We start from the raw sequence: 22,983 nt of genomic DNA on the forward strand, positions 1-22,983 counted from the left end.
TCTGTCTGTCTGTCTGTCTGTCTGTCTGTCTGTCTGTCTGTCTGTCTGTCTGTCTGTCTGTCTGTCTGTCTCCTTAAACTAACTAAAATCCTATTGTCTCTTTCCCTTCATTCCCTCTACTTTCACTCGCTACCCCCCTTCTCTTCTATCCTTTATCCTCATCCTTCCCTTCCAGATGAGATTGAGATGCTGGAGCGCCTCTGGCTGTCAGGTATCTGCCATAATGACAAAATTGAGGTGATGAGCAGTAAACTGGACATTGACAACATGGCTGGGGTCTTCTACATGCTGCTGGTGGCTATGGGCCTCAGCCTGCTGGTGTTTGCCTGGGAACACTTAGTGTACTGGAAGCTGCGCCACTGCATGGCCACTAGTTCTGGAAAATTGGACTTTCTCTTGGCAATCAGCAGGGTAAGTGTTTTCCCCTTCGTGTGTTCGGTTTTTTCTTAATGTGCAAACATGTTAAATTTCTCACTGTTTTGAAGACATTCTGGCTGTCAATGTGTTTTATGTCCATGTGTCGACGGCCATTTTCACCCTGAAAACCTCTTTTTGTGCTAAATCTGGCAACATGATGGTAGACAGAAGGCTGTGCTTGTCACCATCTGAACACACATGTGTAAGCATGATCCTGTGTGTGACCTTTCCTGTTACTAAGCGTGAGTGTTAGAAATTGTGAGCTTTGGGGTCATTTCAATTCCCCTCTGTCAATTCAGGAGATTAATTGAAATTCAATTCTGCTCACATACTGGATATCCTCTTCCTCTGACAGTGACCTTGACAGAAACAACCGACTCCATGTATGTAATTATTGTAGCTTCACTGACAAATTATCCATTTCCCACTACTGTGGTCTCAGTTTATGCATTTATGAATGCATTTTATTAACCGTGCTGCGCACAGCTGTACTTATAAATAGTAATGAATGTAAAACTGAAAACGGCAAATTTGCATTTCTTTAAAACACCGTAAGTTTATGGATAGCGTTTTATTCTTACGCGCTCCATTCTTATTCTGTTCTGCTCTTCCTCGCTCCTTCATTATCTTTAATGTAAGCTACATATACAGTAAAATACTGTGCCTTTTGTAACTTTTGTAGCCGTCACTTTTAGGGGGTTTAGTCAAACAGTTTGCAATGTAAACTGCCATCGTTCTTGAGGTCCTCACCCACAGGAGCATTTCCAGGATTTTAGAGTAAAGCAGCAAAAGCAAATTAGAATATTTAATCAGAAATAAAATCAGTGTAGCAAATTGGCACAGAAAACACTGGGCATGATTTTCAGACTGCACCCCTGTGTGCAATTACAGATTTGTTAAGTGAAAAGTGATGATGCACAAGTTTTAAAATATAATTTTGTGTTAGATAATTGTTTTGCAAAATGTGGGAAAAAGTATTAAGACTTTTATTAATAAAAGTTATAATCCTACTTAAGTTTTATAATCAAAATATATCGAAAGTACTGAAAGTAGTAAAGCTCATTATGTAGAATGGCACTTTTCAGATTACTACATATGTATCTATATATGTATTACTGGATCACATTTATTGATCATTTATGTGTGTATATATCTCACTGATTTTCCAACTGCTGATGATTTTAATTACTTTTATATATGATTGAACTTACTTAATATGGCTGATGTAAAATTGCAATTGATTTGCAAAATAATAAGAAACTAAAGGTTTAAAATAAATGATATGAACTACAAAGTAAACTATTTGGATCCAAAATATAGTGGAGTAAAAGCAGAAAGTAGCATAACATAGAAATAGTTAAGTACAATTACAATAAACCTTTAGTAAAGTACTTGAGCAAATGTAGTCATTTCCATTCTGCCTGGATCTGTCCATGCTGTTATCCAGTGGTGTTGGGCATTATAAGATTAACAGCACTCTAGTCAAGTGACATTGGAGGGGAGCTTTATTGCTGTTATAGCGGCATGATAAGACACTGAAAAGAAGCAATGTAAAAGTGGAATGCAGAGCGTGGATGTAAACGCTGAAGTGGGTTATGGGACAGGCTACCCCCAGGAGGCTTTTGTGACAGCCATGGTGGAGAAATGGAACGCTCACTTGATCAATAAGCTGCTAAGCTACCAGCTGTTAGCTATTGGAATGTTAGCCAAGCTTTCTGGTGAAATTCACAGTTAACAGTTTAACATATTTTTGCGGTGTTGTGGCAAGCATGTTGGTACAATAAGAATTGAGAAATAGCTTATCTGGGTGTTGAATGGAATGCTAATTAGCCATGTGGAGCTGTGGCGTTTAATACCTGATTAAAGCATTGCTAATCTAGTGACAGCTTAAATGTTTAAAGATGCTTCAGGTGAGGAGGTATGAAACAAACCGTGAATTTAAAAAACTGTTACATCCCTAATATACTTACATTTATTCCCTCTTCAAAGCAAGATTTAATTAATTATGTCCTAATTTTTATTTGGGAGAATACATTTGATTCTTTAGCCTTTTAAGTGACTAGTTTTGTATTTGTTCTCTCTTTGTCTTAGGGCATGTACAGCTGCTGTAGCTTTGAGGATGAAACAGCAACAGGTGGAGCTAAAAGTCTGCCAACGCATCACCACACAGCAATGGTTACAGTTCCGTCACAGTCACATGTTGTCTCAACGTCTTTGACCAACCCAGCAATTGCAATGGCGCAACAGCAGCAACAACCGCAACCGCAGCAACCGCAGCCCGTGTACAAAACACCTCTACCGGGCTCTCCTCCCACCGTGGTGCATTCTGGGACAGCACTGGGTCCAGCTAACACACCGATAGCTGGTGCGCCCCTACCTTGCTCCACCTTCCTGCCACGACCAGACCGCAGACTGGCTGTGGTGGATCGTTGGAGGCTGCCCAAATCTGCTACAGCCACCAACCCAATGGCTGTAAGGGGGGGTATCAGTGACATGGGACCCTTTGCTCAGAAAGTCCCACCAAACTGGGCTTCCACTGCTGGAGGGGCTGGGGGACTTGATGGTTATAAGCGTTACTATGGTCCCATTGACCCTGAGGGACTGGGGCCCTGCATGGAGCAGCAGGCAGGGTCCCAGACCCCCAAGACTATGCCCAGGGGCCACCCTCAGCCCCCTCCAGCCAGTGTGGCCTTCTACTCAGAGAAGGGCATCGACCATGGGGTGGGGAAGAAGGTGGTAGGAGGTGGCAGCGGGGGTCAGGGGAAAGGGGCTGTTAAACCTCTGGGCACTCCCAGACTGCCTCCTAAGAGTCAGGCACCTCTACCTCCTACACCCCCGCTGCCACACCCCTCCCCCCCTCTCCCCTCATCCTTCTTGAGGAAACGAAGGCCCAAGAAGCCCAAAGAGTCCGGGGGGCCACTATATGAGAACATTCTGCCCCTAGGGCGGAGGGGAGGAGCACGAGATGGTGTGAGGGAGGGAGTAGGGAGGAGGGCACGCCCCCTCTCTCCCCCACTCTCACTTCCTGTACCAGTACCCCTCAGCCCCTCCTATACCCCTCCTTCTCCCTCTGCATCCTTGCACTATACATCCTCGTCCTCTTCGTCAACCACATCATCCACATCCACGTCGTCATCTGCCTCATCTTCTCGCTCCACCTCTCCTACTTACTCTTACAGCTCCTCCAGGAGCACACGGGACAGAACTGGAGGAATAGATGGAGAGGATGATGATGACGATGAGGAGCTGACAGAAGAGTCAAGCCTCCTCCTTGGGAGGGGAAGAGAGAGGGAGCGCTCAATCATCCGGCCTCGTTCTCTCAGTCACGGCCGCCTGCCACCACCCATACCCCCCAGGAAACCACGCACGTCCTGGGGTGACAGAGAAAGGGAACGAGGGAGAGAAAGAGGTGGGAGCCAACTGTCTCAGCTCCAAGAGTGGTGGGCAAGCTGGAGTGAGAGAGAGAGGAGTGGAGCAGGTGGAGATGCTGAGCGGCAAAAAAGGGAAAAGAAGAGAAGAAAAGAGAAGGAAAAGGAGAAGAAGAAAAAGAAAAAGAACAAAAAGAGGAAAAAGCGAGAAGAAAGGGAAAGAGAGCGAGAGAGAGAAAGGAAGCGCAGAAAAGTAAAAAAGAGGAAGAAGAAGGCCCTTAAAACAAAGAAAAGGAAGAAATCAACAGGGGGAAAGCGGTCTGAGACAGAGGAGGGTGATATAGAGGCAGACAGGGAAGGAGAGGCAGAGGGAGAGAGGGAAGGAGGAATACAAGACTACTCTGCATTTTCTGCGCAGTATCGGAGCACATTTGGGGAAAAGGGGCGCGATTCATGGGAAGGAGATAGGGAGAGATGTAGAAGAGAAGGAGGAGATGAGGGCAATGACAGGGAAGAGGAGGACAGTGGAAGAAGCAGGGATAGGCGCCCTAAATCCTCACACTCTCATTCAAGGCATCGTCCACCCAGTAAGCGCTATCCTAACCTGAACAAGCTCCCTGCGTCCGTCAAATTTTGGGTAAATGGAAGAGGAGGTGACTCTAATGCTCCTCCAATATCCCTCCATCCGCTTCTTCCGTCCTCTAAGCGGCGAAGAAGTGGGGGGATGGATAGAGATGATAGCGGCAGGCTTGGAGAACGGCGTCCTTTGTTAATGCGTTATGAAAAAGAGAAAGCACACACAAGAGAAGGGCTATCCTTCCATGAGTGGGACTCTGAAGACGACGATGATGATGACGAGGAGGAGGAGGAAGAGGAGGAGAGGGATAGAGTGAGGGAACGGGTTGAGGGCAGGGGAAGGAGGGCAGGTAGGGGGGCCGTCTCTGAGTCAGAGAGGGACAGGGCCAGGGCAGAGGACAGTTACTCAGATGAGGGCTCGTCGGGGGAGTTTGGTCGTTTTGAAAGATACTGGGAGGGAGGTTCAGGGGGAAGTGTCACTGGGATAGGGGGCATAGGAGGAGGAGGCTGGTTCTTTGGTACCTACCCCTCCAGAGAGAAAGGGGGCAGTGTCAACAGTCGAGATGATTCATTACTAGGAACTAGAGCAGAAGGCTGGATTGGAGCTGATTTCTGGGGATCGGGACCAGGTGTTGGTTGGGGTTCTGGGGGAGGGAGTGGGGGTTTGGGTTCGCAGTGGCCACCACCTCCAGCAGCCTTCCCTCCACCTCGACGATACTGGTCTATGGACAAAATTCCTGTGAAGGGTGAGAAAAAGTGGAAGAGTGGAGGAGGGAAGAACAAGGGACGATCTAGGGAAAGGGAGGAAGAAGCGCCACGGGCGACCATGTGTTCCTGTAGCCTTTACCCCCAACCCCATCCTTATCCACATCCCCACAGCCGCTCACACACCTCCCATTCCAAGAGAGGATCCACAGCACTTTCCCATAGCCAGGAAGAGCTTCTCCCCCACTGCCACAGCTTCAGCGGTGTCTCTCGTCCTAAGCCGCTGCCCCCCAAACCCGATTCCAGCCAGGCCAAATCAGGCAGCCAATCTAACCTCAGCCTTAGCACACAGCCCACAGACCATCCGCCTCAGCCCTCACCGTCACCACCACAGCAGCCGTCCATGTCTCCCACGTCCCTCCCGATGCCCATCCCACCTCCACCCTCCTCATCCTCTGTCTCGCCACCAGCAGGGGTAGGGATGGAAGGCCAGGCCCAGGCTCCGGCTTCAGCCAGTGCCAAACTCCAATATCAGAGACTGCGCTCTGTGCCACAGCCACGGAGGTTCTACTCTCCCCACCTGCCACTCAAAGCCAAGAGCCTGTGCTCACGTCGAGGGTCGGCCCACTTCTCTAGCCTGGAGAGCGAGGTATGACAGGGGGAGAGGAGAGAGGGAGACGTGAGAGCGAGCACCACTGCTGTTGAGAACCGTGGTGCCATGGCAGCTGGAGCCAGGGATGACGTCGGAGATATGGCTGCCCAGGTGACCACAGGTAATCAATTAGCAACTACCACTGCTGGAGCTGATACGGACAGTAGCTCTATTGTTAACACGAGCCAGTGTGAGAGCAACACTGCTGCCACCCGCTCCATCGTACGCGTTCTAGTGAGGGCGACAGTGAGACGCCATACCAGGGTGAGCTATGTGCGCCTGGATGGTTCCCACGATGATGATGAGAGTGAAGGCGAGGCTGCATCTCCGGGGACAGCAGCCCCAGAACTTCTTCTCTGCTCAGAAATGAGCTTTGTGATGTCATCTTCGGTTCTCCTCCCCTCCCCGAATCACAACTGTGGATAACAGTAGTCTCCAACCTGTGAGTAATGATGTCATGTTTGTACACACACACACACGCACGAACACACACACATACACAGATAAAATGCTCAAAACGTCTCCCTCCCTCTGGCTTTGAGAACACACCTCGGTGGGATGAGGAAAGACCCACCTTCTCCAAAAAGATGCCAGAATAGTTGTTGTGTCTGGCTTCCTCTCCTGTCTGGCTTTTGGCTTTTGAACTGGACTGGAGGACTGCTTGTCATGTGTTGGAGAGACCACTCCTTCCTCTTCCCTTTTGTAAATCAGATGATATGAAAAGCAATGCAGTCACCTCTCTCATGCACTGTCTGCCTGATCACCTTTCACTGGGCAGTGAGGACAGTGCTACTTATTTGCCCTTTGACCTCATGACACCATCAGACCCATCTAGCTCTACCCCAGGACCATCTACGTGATGTCATGTTTTACTAGAAACCCTTTTAACCAATCAGAGAGAAAAGGAACAACTTCTCCTCTTCCCTGTTGGAGCTTGTAATGCTTGAACACAGTTGAGTATCAACATATTTGAATAACAAACTGGAGATCAAAAAGAGAAATAACAATAAGAACAAAAAAGACATGTAGCAGATTTTCTTTCATGTCTGTCTTTTCTTTTCTTATTCAGACTTTTCTCCCCATGCCCTCTTTTTTATTCTATCAATATCTGATTGTGTTAGTGTTTTAATAAAGAGGAGGCTGGATGTGGCTAGTGTTGGAAGTGGGAATGATTCAACAGCTGTGCCAAATTTAAGTGAAGAGCTTTTAAGTAAAATTGGTTTGCAAGTTATCCGTCTTCACAGATGAAATCCCATTTTTTATTTCCACATGCAAACTGCGCATAATTCACCCTCATGGAAGTGGATCAAGAGGATGATTGGTGCAATATCTGTAATTGGCACTAGATGGCTGCATAATATTCAAATAAGCTTATGAGACAATTGTGCAGGAGGCAGGAGTTGGAAGCAGGAGTTGTAAGTACATGATACGGAGGAAGGGTTGTTTAGCTATAAACTTTATTACTTTTATGAAAGTGGCCAGTCAGGATTTATTCTGAGGAGCCGAGGAGAGTTAAAAAAAAGTGCAGTGCATTGGAAAAAGCTCTCTTAGGATGTGATTTTATGTTGCTACTCTATTGTACCTTGGCAGAGTTTGTAGGTGATGGATTATAAGAAGCACAATTCCTCATTATATATTTTTTTTCAAACACGTGTGCCACACTTGTGCATGCACAATCTCCAGGTACCATATTTTGTTGGTGTAACTATTCACTTAATGTTGAAGTCATGTTGCTATAACGGAGAATAAAATCCACTGTAACCAGTGTTTAAGTACCACGACACTTGTGCTGAGGAAACTTCCCGCTGTGGCTGTTTCCTTTTGGCAAATAAGACTGAACGATATATATACTGTGAACGTTTTGAGGTGCACCTACACTAGCTGACACTTCACTGAATGCAGTCAGTGATAACTCGCGTTATCAAGATTATCAGATGACTGTTTGACTCTGAGCAATATTCCCACCTCCAATGTGACATGGATGCAATAGCACATCTTTTTGCATCGGACACATTCAAGTTTTATCTCTATTTTAAAATGTAAAAAAATCAGAGGTGTTCCATTCGTTCAATTATTTTCTTATCGGTAGGACAAATTTCATCTAACCTGGTCAGATACGATTGTGATCAGGTCTGTATGTCCAAAGCACCAGGCTGTAGCTGACCAGTATGACTATTTAAAAAATGTGTTTCAGAGAAGGTAGTGTTGTGTAGCATTGCACCTTCTGTGAGCTGTGCAAAAAGCCATCTACTGTGTAAACTGTGCCAATAATGCAGTGCATAGACTCTGTATTTTCATAATCCACCTCATCTCTCACGCTAAGACCAGCCACAGCCCAGCTCTTCTTCTGTCGTAGTTGAATGTAGCTTTGACATGATGTAGCAAAAGAACACCTACTTTTAGACTTTGTAGCTTTTCGTTTTGTTTTTCTTTTTTTGGATGCTGTTGATAAGGGTTAGAAGGAGGGAGGGGGTTGACCTGCTATGTCATGGGCTGTGCGTTGTGTTTGTGCATGTCGTCACAGATCGAAGGGTTAGTCGACCTTCTTGTATCCCCCTTTTTAACTCCTTTGCCTTGCAGTGAGGCCAGACTGTACCTTTTATCTGCACATGGATTGCTTTTTTTCTAAGTCTGCGTGGGGCAATTTTTAAAAACAATCTGTCGCTGTTTTTAGAGAAATGCTTTTGCCGTTTCCCATTCTTTGGAAAGCCCCGGAATCATTGCATGTTTAGCTGAATGAAACCTCAAAGATTTGTGGTGGGAGGGTTGTGTAGTTCAGTTTTAGCTAATGCTTAGGACCCAGGACAGCCACCTTTCAGTGAGATAGCAAGCTCGCTCTACTCTGCACCCCAACAGTGGAAAACACGTCAACAGTGCGACTGCTTCCTGCACACTAGAACAAGGTTCTTTCCAACCAATCAACAGGGTTTAAACCTGGTATGTCATTGAGCATTATTGATTTCTATTGAGGCGCTAATACTTAAGTCTGTGACTGCATGAACAGAAGTGACTCTTAAAAACCCTCTGGCTTATTTTGTTTTACTTATTTTATTTTATGCTGAGAAAAAAAAGAATATATTAAAAATATACTATGTTTTTGAGAATGTACCATGTTATACTGTGATTTAACTGAGATATTTTATTGTATTCAATTATCATTTGAATTCTATCATTTATCTATAAAGAAATATATATGTACAAATAAATATATACATATATATACATACAGGTATATATATATATTAGTTAAGTTTGGTATATTTGGAGGAAGTGTTAGATGAAATAGTTTTAAATGTTTTAGCTTTGTAGCGATTCTAGACACTGAAATCATTTTTGAATTTTGATTCCTCCTATATGACTGTGAAGACATTAGTGCCTGTGACAAAAAAGACAAGTAAAAGTCGAAACTCTCTATTCATCTGTATCTACTATAGCTATCAGTCTGTCACTCCTCTACAGTACTACCTAACATGACTTTTTTGGCATTCGCTGCTTTTACACATCAGTATGTTTCTCCCACACAGTCTGCTGTCTCTTTTGCTTTTTACTGCTCTCCTCTGCAGTTCCTTCTCCTGTTTTTTATTAACAAGCTATGAACACTCTCCACCTCTCCTCTTTTAAAGCCGCATCTCATGGTGATCACATCTCTTTGTTAATTAACCCATCCATTGACCTTTGTTTTTGTTTCCTTTGATCACTTTCTTTTTTTTTTTTTGTTAAATCAGCTCATTACTCTGTCTCTCACTTAGCAAAAAACAGAGACCAGTAGATACTGTGTTCTTGCTCCTTTTGACTGATTGTTGATGATGATGATCAATTAATTGATTGATAAAAAATAATTAATGAACAATGTTGCTATTACTGATGTGACTGAAGTGTGTATCTGACGACCACACCACTGTAGTGAGTCTGGGCTGTACCACACCACCAGGGAGCAAATGGGGCCACAGTTGCTATGGTGTTGCCATGGCATTTTCATGGCGTTGCCATGGTGTCCTCTGCACCGCCACCACCTGGTGCCTGCTGGGTAATATAGCATAATGTCCTTCACTTTCCCCAAAGTAATGGTCATAGTTCCGCTGTGCTTCCCTCTGCATAGCTTAAGACCTTTAGATGTAGGACTTGGAATATTTAAAAAGGGGCAGCATGGTGGTGACATGTCTGCTGTTAATGCTGATCTAGACTGGACTGGTTTGGCTCGAAATGGCTATGAGTGTCAATACTGAGTTGATCACCTAATCTTTAAATCATCTGTGTGTGCTGCTCAGCATGTTCTCCCTTCACCTTCATATCACTTATAGCCTGAAACCAGTCGGGATCCAGATGTGGCTCCTTTGCCATGTTCACACTGCAAGCCTCGGTGCTCAGTTTGAATTTCTTGTTCACATCTGCCATTTCTTCTTCTTTTTTTTCTTCTTTTTTTGCTTGTTTAAATTAGTTTTTGACCCCTGTATGAATAACCTGCATGGTAGAAAGAACAAATCCAAGGGCATTACAAGCAGAACACAGCGATTAGAGCATCGTTAATAGGCTGATGAGCAGTGGAAGCTAGCAAATTTGTGAGCAGATGTTAACAAGGGCTAGGATGAGAAGAAAGAGACTTCTCAGTTCTGACATTTTTGATGCAGCGCCACTTCTGTAAAAAGAAGTGTGTGGAAGCTAGAAAAATGCACCATGCCAAGAAGGGGCAGGTGCTAGGTTGAAAACAGGCATACAGCAAAGGAAAAAAATCAACAGCTTGCACACTGCAGGGCTCCAGTTTTACCTATTTATTGCACCACAAAGAATGCCACGTTTCCAACCACTGCTTTTCATCAGAACTCTTCAGCAGTGGTGCTTAAATGTCACATTCTTTGTGATGCAATAAATAGGTAAAAATGGAGCCCTGCCGTGTTTCTTTTGTTGGAAGTGCAGTTGAAGCCAGGAATGGTGGGATTATGAGGTGAATAGCCTCAGTGAAACAGATTTGGTCAAAAAAAAATTAAGGATATTTTTTTTTGATAAACTATATAGCAGTGTACCTCTATCCCAACACAGTGAAGTAGAAAAGTGTGTCATTTCAAATTCACTGTTCAGACTGAGTAAAAGTAAAAATCAGATTTGTATCCAATTTAGCAAAACGTGGAGTGGTCAAAATTAGAATTGAAAAGATAGGACTGCATGCAAGTTGTGCAGACACACACGCACACGCACACGCACGCGCGAGCACACACACACACACACACACACACACACACACACACACATACACAAATCCACACACAAATCAGATCTAAATCTGAGCAGAAAAACAACAAAGATCAGAACACCTTTGCCTGCAGTCTGAATGTAGCCTTTGTCTGCAATTTCATATTCCTGATTTAAAAGGTTTTTGTGTTATGGTGACATATATGCGCGTGTATCATGCGCATAAATGATCAAAAGCATTATTTCGAAATTTTCCTGTTCCCGCTTCACTCAAGCAACAATCTTCATCTTCTCCTAACCCTCACTGCAAATGAATCATTGCCTCAAGTAGTCTGATGATGTCACACAGTTAGATGTCTGGCTTTTGAAAACGCTCAACACACACTAACACACCCTGTAACTTATTTCTTAAAAGTGTCTTTTTTGCAAATTTAGCTACCCTGTGGAGGTTAAGTACATTCACAATGACTGTTCTGCTTGTTTTAAGCTGTCGGTCTCTTGAGTTTTCTGTATAGCCCTGCACTCTGCTTTGCTCTTTAATCCTTCAATTCTTGTGTTGAATAGCCAAGTTCAATTTGTTTTACTTGCTCTTCCTTTGATTTACCCTGCTGGCTTAATCTGCTTTGATTCATCAGATTTTCCGTTTGTTCAAAATGCATGCATTCAACAGTCCAGTCCAGCCTAGTACAGTGTGCTGTAGTGCCTGAGTTTGTAAGAGATCTTGGTGCAGCCTCAAGCTTATTCCCTCTGTCTATTGGCCCGTGACCTGGGAACTAATACGTGTGGCGCTCCAGAATTCAAACAGGGTCCTCATTGGCTGAATCGGCCATGAATTATATCACGGAAATACCGGAGTGTCACACGTTAACATTTGTCAGGTCTAGGGTCTGCATGTTGCTCTGTGAAAAGCTTATCCTACCACAGTGACAGGGCACATATACCCACAGCAGCCAGTGCGTGTGTGTGTGTGTGCATGTGTGTGTTTTCGACATTGTACAAGGCCCAGTTTTGCTCTAGTAACCTTGCCAACACTACAGGCCTACTTATGGGTTGCTAAGGCGGGTTGCTAGTTGGGTGATGTCGCTCCTAGCCCAGACTGGTCTGGTCTATGCCCTAATTTAAATGTGTTAGTTTATTTGACATTGTCTGTCTGGGGTGGGGCTGGAGGGTCAGTGCTGCACTTACTTCCTGAGAATTGCTTCATAAAATATGATTCTCTTTAATTAATGCCAGTGGTGCTGTGTTTCCTTCCAATTCTGTTGTCTCGAATGCGCTCATAAATAAGGGCCGCTGAGATTGTGTTTGTGGAGCGTGGCATGTCTGTGTGAGTGTGTTTTAGCTTGTGACAGTATTTTCCATACAAGCTATTACTCAGTCAGAACTCCTTCAAAGTAAATTTATGGAGAGCTCAAAGAGTAGTTTCTTTGGCATTCTATCAGGCTGTCCTGCCAGAGTGTGCGTGCGTGTGTGTGCGTGTGTTTGTATGTGTGTGTGTGTGTGTGTGTGTGTGTGTGTGTGTGTGTGTGTGTGCATGCTCTGTAGCATATTTTTCCTCAGAGTTTTCTCAGCTCCTGTCAGACTTCTGCTTTGATCTGGCCAGAGTTGACCTAACATAATCCACTTCTTTTGCCCTCAAAAAGAGGAACACACCTAACACACTGCCTTAACCCACAACTTCAGGCTACAGAGTACAAATCAGAGCCGCCTGACCAGCTCAGGACCTGCTAAAACACACAAACAAATGTGTTTTCGATGATCAGAATAGAATTTCACACACAACAGACCTTTTCCCTAATGTAAATTTCTAGGATGTCAGCTGTAGACCCTTGTAGCATGTTTGTATTGGAAGACCACTGTTTAAACTGCATGGACTGAAGTCATTATCACGAATAGTGAATATAGAAAACACAAAGTTATATGAAACTGACTTTGAAATTGTCATCATCACCATTTCTTAAAAATCTCTTATCTAGTTGCCACTGCTGAAAATATATTAAAAGATACGGCACAGCCAAGCGAGAAAAAAACATCTAAATATTACCTGACACATGATATTCGATAAGAGCGTTGAGGGGGTCTTAAATATGTTTTGTTCAGCTCCCCGTGCGCCTGTGATCTCCTAATTAGCCGTGCTTTGTCAGTGTGATGGGCTAATGGCTAATTGCATTGTGAGGCCTCTGTGTGTACATGCAGTAATGACTTAACGCTCTAATAAGATTGAGTTACAGGCAGTTGGATCATTGTGTCCCCAAGCACTGATCTGAGGTCAGTGTTATGCTTTTCTCTCTAATGACTATGATGGGAGAGTAGATGGGGATAAACTGTTCCATGATCTCCCATGTGATACTTCTATCAATTGCATTGTGTCTCATCATTTATCTTAGAGTCGTGTGCAGTTGGATGCCAGCAGTGATGTAGTTTCCCACTGAGCGCTTTTGTGAATGTCAAATATGGGAATACAAATTTTATTTGATTAAGTATACATTATATTAAGTGCATGCTGCTCAACTCTGCTTTTCTCTGGAAGTTTTATAGTAAAAACAGTAGTGTGCAAAAGTCTTGAGCCACTCCTAATCTCTTTATATTTGCCTTCCAAGGAGCCAGATTTTCGTGTAATTTTTAAAAGTGCAAGGGTTCAAGTCTTTCTGGAGTTTTTCTTTTGACATTGGCTGCTTTTTTTTTTTCTTAATTTCAGTCCAGTCTTTCTGTCTGACCATTTTCATTGGAATGTTTTTTGGTTAAACCACGACACTGACCTATGAACAGTGTTGGGGAGTAACAGAATACATGCACCGGCGTTACGTATTTAAAATACAGAATATGAGTAACTGTATTCTGTTACAGTTACCGTTTAAAAAGGTGGTATTCAGAATACAGTTACTTTGTTGAAATAAATGGATTACACGGCGGTTTATTCCTGTTTCATATGTTAGGCTGTGCCCTCTCTATTTTTGGTAATTCCACGCCGTTGGAAACCCAAGTAAAACACGCACTAAGAGGCTCTAATGTCTGTGTCTCAATCTCGCGGCCCATGTCACCTCTACTTGCGGCCCGCATAATGACGTGACGAAATATTTTTAAAAATTATTATTCAAAAAATGATTTAATATGAAGGCAATAGGTAGGGTCTTACAGGCATAGCCCTAAAGAATGTAGCTTCATGGGCAGTGTAGCCCAGTTGTAAGTGAGCTATTAAGACTCGACTGTATACACTTTGTTCGTGTTTTTCTCCGAAACAGTAAATTTTGTTGGAGCAGCCTTTCAACGCCTCTCTCTGTCTCTCACTAGCAAAGTTGACCCAGACAGCAGAGCAAAGCTAGTTTTCGGCTACGAGCCCAACACAAACCCAACGTATTAGTCAGAGGTCCCTTTACTACAGTTCGGAGCCGGGGACCTGTTTTCTATACGAGATCACTGCAAAAATTGCAGCCTTACCTAATGTCCACCCTACTGTTACTCATTTTATATTAAGAATTAAAAATCTAGTTGGTATTGGTATCCGGTTGTTCAGTCTGACGTCACTAGCCGTGTCTGGGTCTAAACTCCGCTGCAGGTCCATATATCAAACGATCACTATGGCATTACTGAGAGTTGAAAAACTGTCTAAAGTCTTTCATCTTTAATAAAATGATCAGCGTTCTGCTCTACCAGGTGTAACAATTGAATTTAACATCCAGGCATCCATGAAAACGGAATTTATGACTTTTAACGGAGTTAGAAGTTAGCAGGGAGTTAGCTCGCTAATTTTCTATCTAAATACAATATAGCATGTCCTGACTGCTGGGTTTTGGAAACAAATTAAAACGTACAGCTCTGTTATCACTTCCAACATAAATGAAGACAGAAAACTAAAAGCAGTGACGTTTGTAGGGTTACTGAAGTTGGGCTAGCTGGTATTTAATGATGTGCTACGTGACCGCTAGCAACACAGTTATGTTAGCATAATATAAACAAGCTAACTTTTTTTCCACTCGATAAAAGTTAACGTGAGTGTTCTCGGTGGTCAGGAACAAATGTAATCGCATGGCAGGATGCTGTAAAAGGACCAAACTTCAGCCAGGAGAACAACTGAGATAATCCATCCATAATACGAGGTTAGTCATTCATATACTGCTGCATGGGCTGGGCTGTAGTTACATCCTAAGGTTTTAAAAACTGAGCTTAAATAAATGATTAGCGATAATAAAAGCCGAGGGTGATCACTGACTGTTTTAGGAGCTTTTTGAGATCAAATAAAAGAAAATACAAAACATTAAACATGTTAACAACACAAAAGCCATATTAAACGCAGACTACTTTAGGCCTGGAAGTAGGATTCGTCAAGTCATCACTTAACAATCGGATGGCAAGTATTCTTCAGTAATCACACAGCAATAGTACATTCATGTAGTTGTAAAAAAGTAATCCAAAATATTCAGAATACGTTACTGTCATTGAGTAACGTAAAGGAATACATTACAAAATACATTTGAGGGCATGTCTTCTGTAATCTGTAGTGGAATACATTTTAAAAGTTCCCAACACTGCGTATGAATTATTCAAGCCTGTAAAAGGCACCTAACTCAAGGATGTGTTGTGTCTACACATAAGAGACAACACCTAATTTGTTCCCATTTCTTTCGTTAAATCAATGAACACTGAAAAGATAGCAGAGTTAAACAGGCAGAAAAATAGTAATTTTGTATCAGCAAGGTGATTTCCAGAGAGAAAAAAACTGAAAAAACTGAGGAAAATGTAAAAGGAAACTGAAAAGTAGAGTACAAAAGATGTGGCAGGCCTAAGACTATCTACAGTAGATGAACAGTGTCTGAACGTCATGTCTGCAAGAAAGGAAAATAATCCAGCAAAGCCTGACACAGGGCCTAAGAGATACACTTGGCCATGCAGTTGATCCACCTATTGTTCACTGAAGCCTCATCAGAAATGGTTTCAGTGGAAGGGTGGCTGCCTAGAAACCATTAAGTAAGAGAATCATGGAGAGAATGATTGGTGTGCCAAATTACACAAGAAGTGGACTGAAAATGTGTGACAACAAGTCTTATGGAGCGATGAATCCAAATGAGAAATTTCTGGTTCCCTTATCGTCTGTATATAGGAGGTACAACTGTGAGTATCTACAGACATCTGTAAAACAGTGGTGTTGGAGATCTTGTCAAAATTGATGGGATGATAAACGCAGAAAAGTACCATCAGATTTTGATCCACCATGCAATACCATTTATAAAGCTTCTGATTGGCAGCGTCTTCATTTTTCAGTAGGACAGTGATCCTAAAGACACGGCCAATGCTTTACGAGCATAGCTGGATAGAAAAACACACAGTGGAACTATCAGTCATGGATTGGTCTCCCTAGAGCACCCCCCCCCCCCCCCCACACCCTTAAAATTATTGAAGCAGTGCGAAATCAATTTGACAGAGAACCAAACAAAAGGCTGCCAAGTTTCGAAGAACAGTTTTTAATTTTGTTTAAGAATCCTGGAGAACTATTCCTGAAGACTGCTTAAAGAAATTACAAGAAAGATGCCTAAGACAGTTCAGGCTGTGATGAAGAATAAAGGTAGTAATTTGAAGTACTTGCTTTCAAGCTTGTTGGGCTCCATTTTTAAAAAGCATAATGTCTCCTTTTATTGCTTTGCAGATGACCTAAAGATATATTTGCCTATAAAACCAACAGCCATGTTTCTATTCAGACACTAGTAAACAGTCACAGAGATGTACAATCCTGGTTGGAGATAAACTTCTTTAATCTGAACAAAAGAAAAACAGAAATTGTATTTGGGTGACCCGACCTCTTAGATGGATATGACAGCGCCATCGGTCTTTTAGCTTTTTTGCAAAGAAACTTGGTGTGAGTTGACAGTGCTTTAAAATTTGATGTTAAGACAAGTTTCTTTCAACTAAGGCTTCTCAGTAAGGTGAAGGTCTGCCTCCTGCCACATGACTTTGAGAGATCACACTATAATTTACTTTTTGTCTAAACTATTGTAACACTTTATATGTTGGCTCTGATATGTCCTTACTTTGTCGCCTGCAAGCTGTTCAAAATACAACAGCTGGCCTTTCGACTGGAAAGACATGGTGTGATCACATCACACGTATACTGGGCTCCTTACACTGGCTTCCAGTCCATTCCAGTTTTATTACTTGTTTTTAAGAGTCTTAATGGTTTGGAGCCACCTTACTTAACAGAACTTTTGAAATCCTACCAGAGTACCAGAGTACCAAGGTTAAACTAGCTGCTCCCAGTCTCTCAGTCATTTTAAAACTCTTTTAAAAACGCATTTGTTGCTTTCAGGTCTAGTTGAGCATAATACCCTGGCTTTGATTATCCAATCAGTCTTATTTACTTGTTTTATTTGGTTTTTTTAGTTTATTTTTATTTTTAATTTAGTAACTGTTTTCTATGATGTACGTTTTGTATATTTTGCACTTTGGTCAACGAAGGTTGTTTAAAACATGCTATATAAATAAAGTTTCTTTGACTTGACTTATAAACTCTGTTTTTGCCTTATATACTGCTTATGTTTCAATAGATAATCGGACCTATTTCACGTTTTCCTCGCAAAATATAAAGAAATGAGAAGTGGCTCAAGAATTTTGCGCAGTACTGTAGTTTGGGTTAATCTGCTGAAGAATAACTAAACCCAACCCAACCCCCAATTTTCCCATCTTCTCCTCCACACACCACCACCCTAGCGCACCCAACCTCAGGTATTCAAACACATACAGTATGATGACACACACATTGATGAAGGGTGTGCGGGAATTGAAGGAGTGTTCTGCGTCCCTGCTGAGGTGCAGCAGATTGATCCTGTACTGATCTGCCACCGGCTCCCTGGGGATTTGTAACGCATGTCTGCAGCGCAGGGCTTAACACTCGCTCGCTCTCTTTCTGTCTTTGTCGCTATCATTCTGCCTCTGTCTAGCGTTGTGTCTTGCTAAGCAGTGCAGTGGCTCCATGCTCCTACACCTCTCCAATCTCCATCTTTCTCACTATTCTGCCAGTAACAGGTTTCCTTCATCTTGTGTTTTGATCTTCTTTTGATTCTGTTTCCTCCGACTGACTCCGTCATTTCATTTATATTCTGCTTTCTCTAGTTTATCCCTTCCTTAAAATATTTCTAACCAGTGTGTTCCTGCAGTATTTGATTGATAATTCCTACATTGTTTCTTCTAATCTTTTATTGTCTGTTGCACATGCCATATGCATTTTTGTATAATTATACATATTGATATGTATACATTATTATATAATTTCTTATCTTCTTTCTGTCTTTATATCTATATCCATGCGTATCTCACACACTTCACTCAGACACGCAGTACAGCACATGTGGAAAGAGTGCTCTGTTTCTTTTTTATCATGTATGCTCCGCCACAGGGTTCTACAACTCATCAGCTTGATCTCTGAAGTTGAAAAAACATCCAAGCATCCTTTCATCTTGCTCTTTTTTTCCCCAGCTACACAGCCAATTTCTCGCTTCTTCCACACGAGCCACACCGAGCTACATCCGGGGACAAATGGGCTAACTGACCCACAGCTAAAACCAATGTTTGTTTATGTGTGTGACAGAGAGTAAGAGAGAGACAACATGTGCACAAATGTGTGTTTGTATGTTTGCACTTCCTTTATTTTGGCCATCCCAAGCAGTGTTTGTTGCAATCTGTGGCTATTTGATTAGTTTTAATGGTAATGAGCACAGAGGGTGTTTACACAATAATGCACATGCAATTTTTTATGCAAATTTTCTCATTTATTCGCATCTCTGCGGATAGTCCGTCTCAAACCATTAGAGTAAACCACAGCAACGTGTATTTTCTGTTGTTCTGCATTGTGCTCATGCTGACACAGATTACCCAAGATGATGTTTTTTGTTTGTTTTTTTTTCTCAATGAAGTGCTTGTTCTAAGAATAGTCCAGAAAAACGGCCATCACAATGGCAGATTGCTGGAGGTGATGTGTTAAAAGCCTCTTTTTAGTTCAGCCTACTATCCCGAAGTTATAGATATTATATTTACATAAAGATAAAACAGAGGAGAGCAGGGTAGTACATTTGAGTAGCCTTAGGAGAATATGAGGCTTTAAAAAAAAAACACTGAATGAATCATCTTGTTTAAAAAAAAAAGTAATTTTCTATGAATGAACTGAACAATTAATAGAATAATCATTTCAGCTCTAATCTGAGCGCCGGCGCTGTTCACCCTATTTAAATTGTATTTTCTTGATTCGTCTCTAAAGTCAGTGTTTCAGTGCTGACAGTCCTTAAGAGGGAGCATTCACATCAACAGCAATGCAAGTTTGCTGTCTTGTGCAGCTAGTATGTGTGCAACAACATTAACACCGCATCTAGGACACAATAATTATTCGTATTACATCCTTATTTGCCACTGCTTGTGTGTGTGTGTGTGTGTGTGTGTGTGTGTAGTGCCGCCTGCCCAAAGGGAATTCATCCTAGAAAACTGGGATGAAGATTAAGATATCCTCAGACTTTACCTTGTTCTCCACATGCCTCATTATCCAATCGCCCCTCTTACCCTGAAACCCCTGCCCTCCTGCTTTCATCCTTCCCCTTGAGCGCATTTTGTTCACAACCTTCTTTTCCTCCTTGTAGCAGTAAGGAAGATTTTGCAGCCCAAAAGCTGAGGCTTTGAGTTCTTGTTAGTTTTTTTTTCTTTTGCACATACCCAGTGGAGACAAGGTCTGCCAATGGTGAATGTTTTATATATCAAAATTAAAAAATGGTCAAGGTAGAAAGAAGTTTAAAGGTCACAAAGTCCTTATTTTAAAGTAATGGTATAATACATAACTACAGGTATATGAAAGAAGTTCATCATACAGATGTCTGTACCGCTCAGTATTCCCAACAAAACAGCTACAAGAAAAATGAACTTACATTTACGCGAATGCTCATGTTCCTCTGTTGCTGTTGGATGTGTAAATAAAAAACTATTAGTTAACACAATCAGACATCAGGGTCAAGCTCACTGCCTGAGTGTTTCTAAAAGTTTCTAAAACATTTGTAAATCATATGCATTTATACAATCATTCAAGTTAAGCAAGAGCCATTACATATGGTTTCCCTCTGCATATGGTAATGCACAGTTACACATCAGTGGAAAGCATTATGCTGAAGCAGCATGCTAGAATGTGCTAAAACAAAATAGGAAAGCAGTTTGTTGCGCTACAGGCATACAAAGGAAAAACAGTGGTTGGTTGGAGATTAAAAAATCTAGAAAAATCTAGTTACCTTTAAAAATGGCTTCTGCAAAGATGTGGACCAGGTCGGCCACCACTCACGTCTTCAGAGTGATTTTAGTGCATCAGGACAGATTAAATGGCAATGAGATTATTAACTATTTTATAAACTATGATTATAAATTAGATGGCAATGTTTTTGCAAAGCAGTGGCTGCAGTCAGTTTTGTAAATATTTAGAGACAGGTTGGATCCCATCAGGCAGCCTCTGCACACACCTTGCAATTGAGAATAATCACCCAGAAGTTAAGGGTCTTGCACGTTCAGTCTCCGGGCAACTGCTGCAAATACTTGCAAACAGTCACTGAATGTCAAAAAATTCTGTACAATCATCAGGCAACCACATTTTTCTCAGTCATAAGGAGGTCCTGTCCCATTTTTACTCTAGTGGGCCCGAGACATTAGTGTTGTATTTAAATCGATGGATAGATTCTTTGTATCTGAGAAATGAAGCCAGTGTGCAAAAGCCAACCTTGCATTCTTTTTAGCTTCCTAGCTGAGGACTTGTAGGTGGTCTGGATACTCCTTTGAGCATCATTTTTTGTATATGCAGTTGTAGTAGTCTGAGAGTCAGTAGGACGTACTCAGCATTTGAAATTGGTCCAGTGAGAACAGGAACAGTGCTCTGGTGGTGTCGCCTCAGTGTAACCGTGGTGACCACGGAGCTGTCAGACAAGACTCAAACTTGTGGTTTAAGGTTGTGCAGTTGTGCCATCCACCACCCCTGCTAACGTGGGCATAGACTGTAGGTTTTCTTTCTTCCTCACATGTAAAAAGGAAACTACAGGGAAAATGACACTAAGTGGAAATATGACTAGAAGCATTCCCTGACCACACATCAGCTTGTGATAAGATGGAAGAGAGCATGTGTTAGCAGATGGCAACTCCTGTGATTTCTAAAAAGTCTAATTGTATAGAAGTCTACGGCTCACTTGATTTAATAGGTCAGTAAACACGTTCCTATTACAGTTATGGTTTCAGATGCTAGTTTAAAGTCTTTTTTAATACACCATGAGGTTCATTTTCTAAGTTATGGCCGTATTTAGAGGAAAATAAAAAAGAAGGATTTGCTTTAGGGCAAGGCATACTTTATGAGTGTGCAGTCTTCTCAGCTCCTTGGTCATATCCACCCCACACTTGCTTATTTGGTTTCAAAACACCAAGATGGTGAACGCCTGAAATTCAATATTTCAAAATGGGATCCCACAGCTTGAGTCCATCTTTAATCAAGCTATGACAGAGACAGACTTCCTGGAACTACACTGGTTCAGCAGAGTTGTAATGAAAATCATAACTTGTAAACGACTGCGCAAAGTGATGTAATATTAAAGACATTAATACCTGACACCTCTTACACGCTTAGATGTTTGATTTGCTCAAATGCCTCTGTTTAGGCGTGCGGTTTTCCACTTTGCAGCATTTCACATTGCACTGAGAGGCAGGTCAGGAGTAAAACAAATATGGAGAGCAGGCTTATTTGTTTCAGGACTGAGAGTTTTGTAGGCCATGTTGACAGACCCTAATCGCCTGCCAAATGTCTCATCTGACTGGCGTGGAGGTTTGTTGCTCTCTTTGAAAAACACAGCGGACCACACTTCATTAAAAAAGCAAATAGAAGCCAATACTGGTAAACAGAGCCAATTTGATTCTGAAGAGACAAATTTAACAGGCAGATATGATTACCTCAGACACCACTTCTCCCCTGATTCCACAAACAACAGTTAGGCAAGTCAATTTACCTTAATTTCATTGGAGAAAGCCAGCCAGCCAGCAAGGTTGAAGTCGGTGCTTGATACGACTGAGCACTCGTTAGATGATAATGGATGCATGTAATTGGTAAAGTGCTGATTGCTCCCCCCTCAAAAAGATTCTATCGGAGGAGAATTTTCTGTTTCATTAAGCCATGGTCAGAAATAATGAGATGGCCATCTGTAGACTGTGAGAGAAAAAGAGTGAGTAGGGACTAGTGGTTGGTCATAACTGAGACAGGTTTTTTGTGGTGTCTTCAGCCTTCTGTTTTTTTTCATTGTCAGATATATATTTCCTTTTGGCTTCAGTTCTTTCTGTGTCTATAGCATTTCCCTTTGCTGTTAATCATGCAGGCCGAATCAGTGTGTTTTGCACACTTCCACGTGTATATGTCTTTTTGGTTTACAGCCTTAATGCATCATTGGCTGGCTGCACACCAGCTCACTTTTATGGCCCGGGATCAAACACGCACACATGCTTCAATGGGCATGCAAAAGCACACTGATACAGACACTTTTAGAGCCATAAGTGCTTACTCATCATGCCGCATGGAGAGAACGCATTGGGAGCCATTTATGTTTTGTTTTCCAATGCATTTATTACTGGAGTGCATGGTCTGCTGCTTATATTTTTGTGCCCCTGTGTCTTTCTCTCACTGCGCAAGGACATCTTTCTCATTTAGTTGTGACAACAGAACAAGAACATGACTCATCCAAGATAAGACCAATGAAGACTGGGAGTCTTATGGGCCAGAAAATGAAGACAGCAAAGGCAGTTCTATAGAGAAAAAGCAAAGGAAAGCCCCCTCCCTATCATTTCCAATCAGCTGCTGGTTCTGCATGACTAATGCTGAAATGACATATATCATTGTCAGATAGGGCATGTTCACACAGCTGTTATTTTTTTTCACCAAAAATGACTGACTCTAACACACACGCACACCTTATGCACGCTAGCTCACTATTATCTTGCTGGCTGACACCATTTTGCTCTCTAACAATCTTGCTAATTATAATTGTTAATTAATTCTCTGCCAGTGTCCTCATCAGGAGACTAATAACCTACATTTCCATT

General features: G+C 42.2%; 1 protein-coding gene across 1 annotated transcript in view; it reads left to right on the forward strand.

The window, feature by feature from the left end:
* LOC102306605 (glutamate receptor ionotropic, NMDA 2D) overlaps positions 1-12,132 on the forward strand; it is a 56,525-nt gene extending 44,393 nt beyond the window's left edge. Inside the window, exons 15-16 of the mRNA XM_014334528.2 lie at positions 176-411; positions 2,509-12,132. Of these exons, the coding sequence (XP_014190014.1) occupies positions 176-411; positions 2,509-5,721 (3,449 nt within the window). The 3' untranslated portion in view covers positions 5,722-12,132. The remainder of the gene's footprint in view (positions 1-175; positions 412-2,508) is intronic.
* Positions 12,133-22,983: the final 10,851 nt, after the last annotated feature.

This window comes from Haplochromis burtoni, unplaced genomic scaffold, assembly GCF_018398535.1.
Source record: "Haplochromis burtoni strain Fernald_Lab_line unplaced genomic scaffold, NCSU_Asbu1 Contig_80, whole genome shotgun sequence".
In the NCBI taxonomy this organism is placed as follows: domain Eukaryota; kingdom Metazoa; phylum Chordata; class Actinopteri; order Cichliformes; family Cichlidae; genus Haplochromis; species Haplochromis burtoni.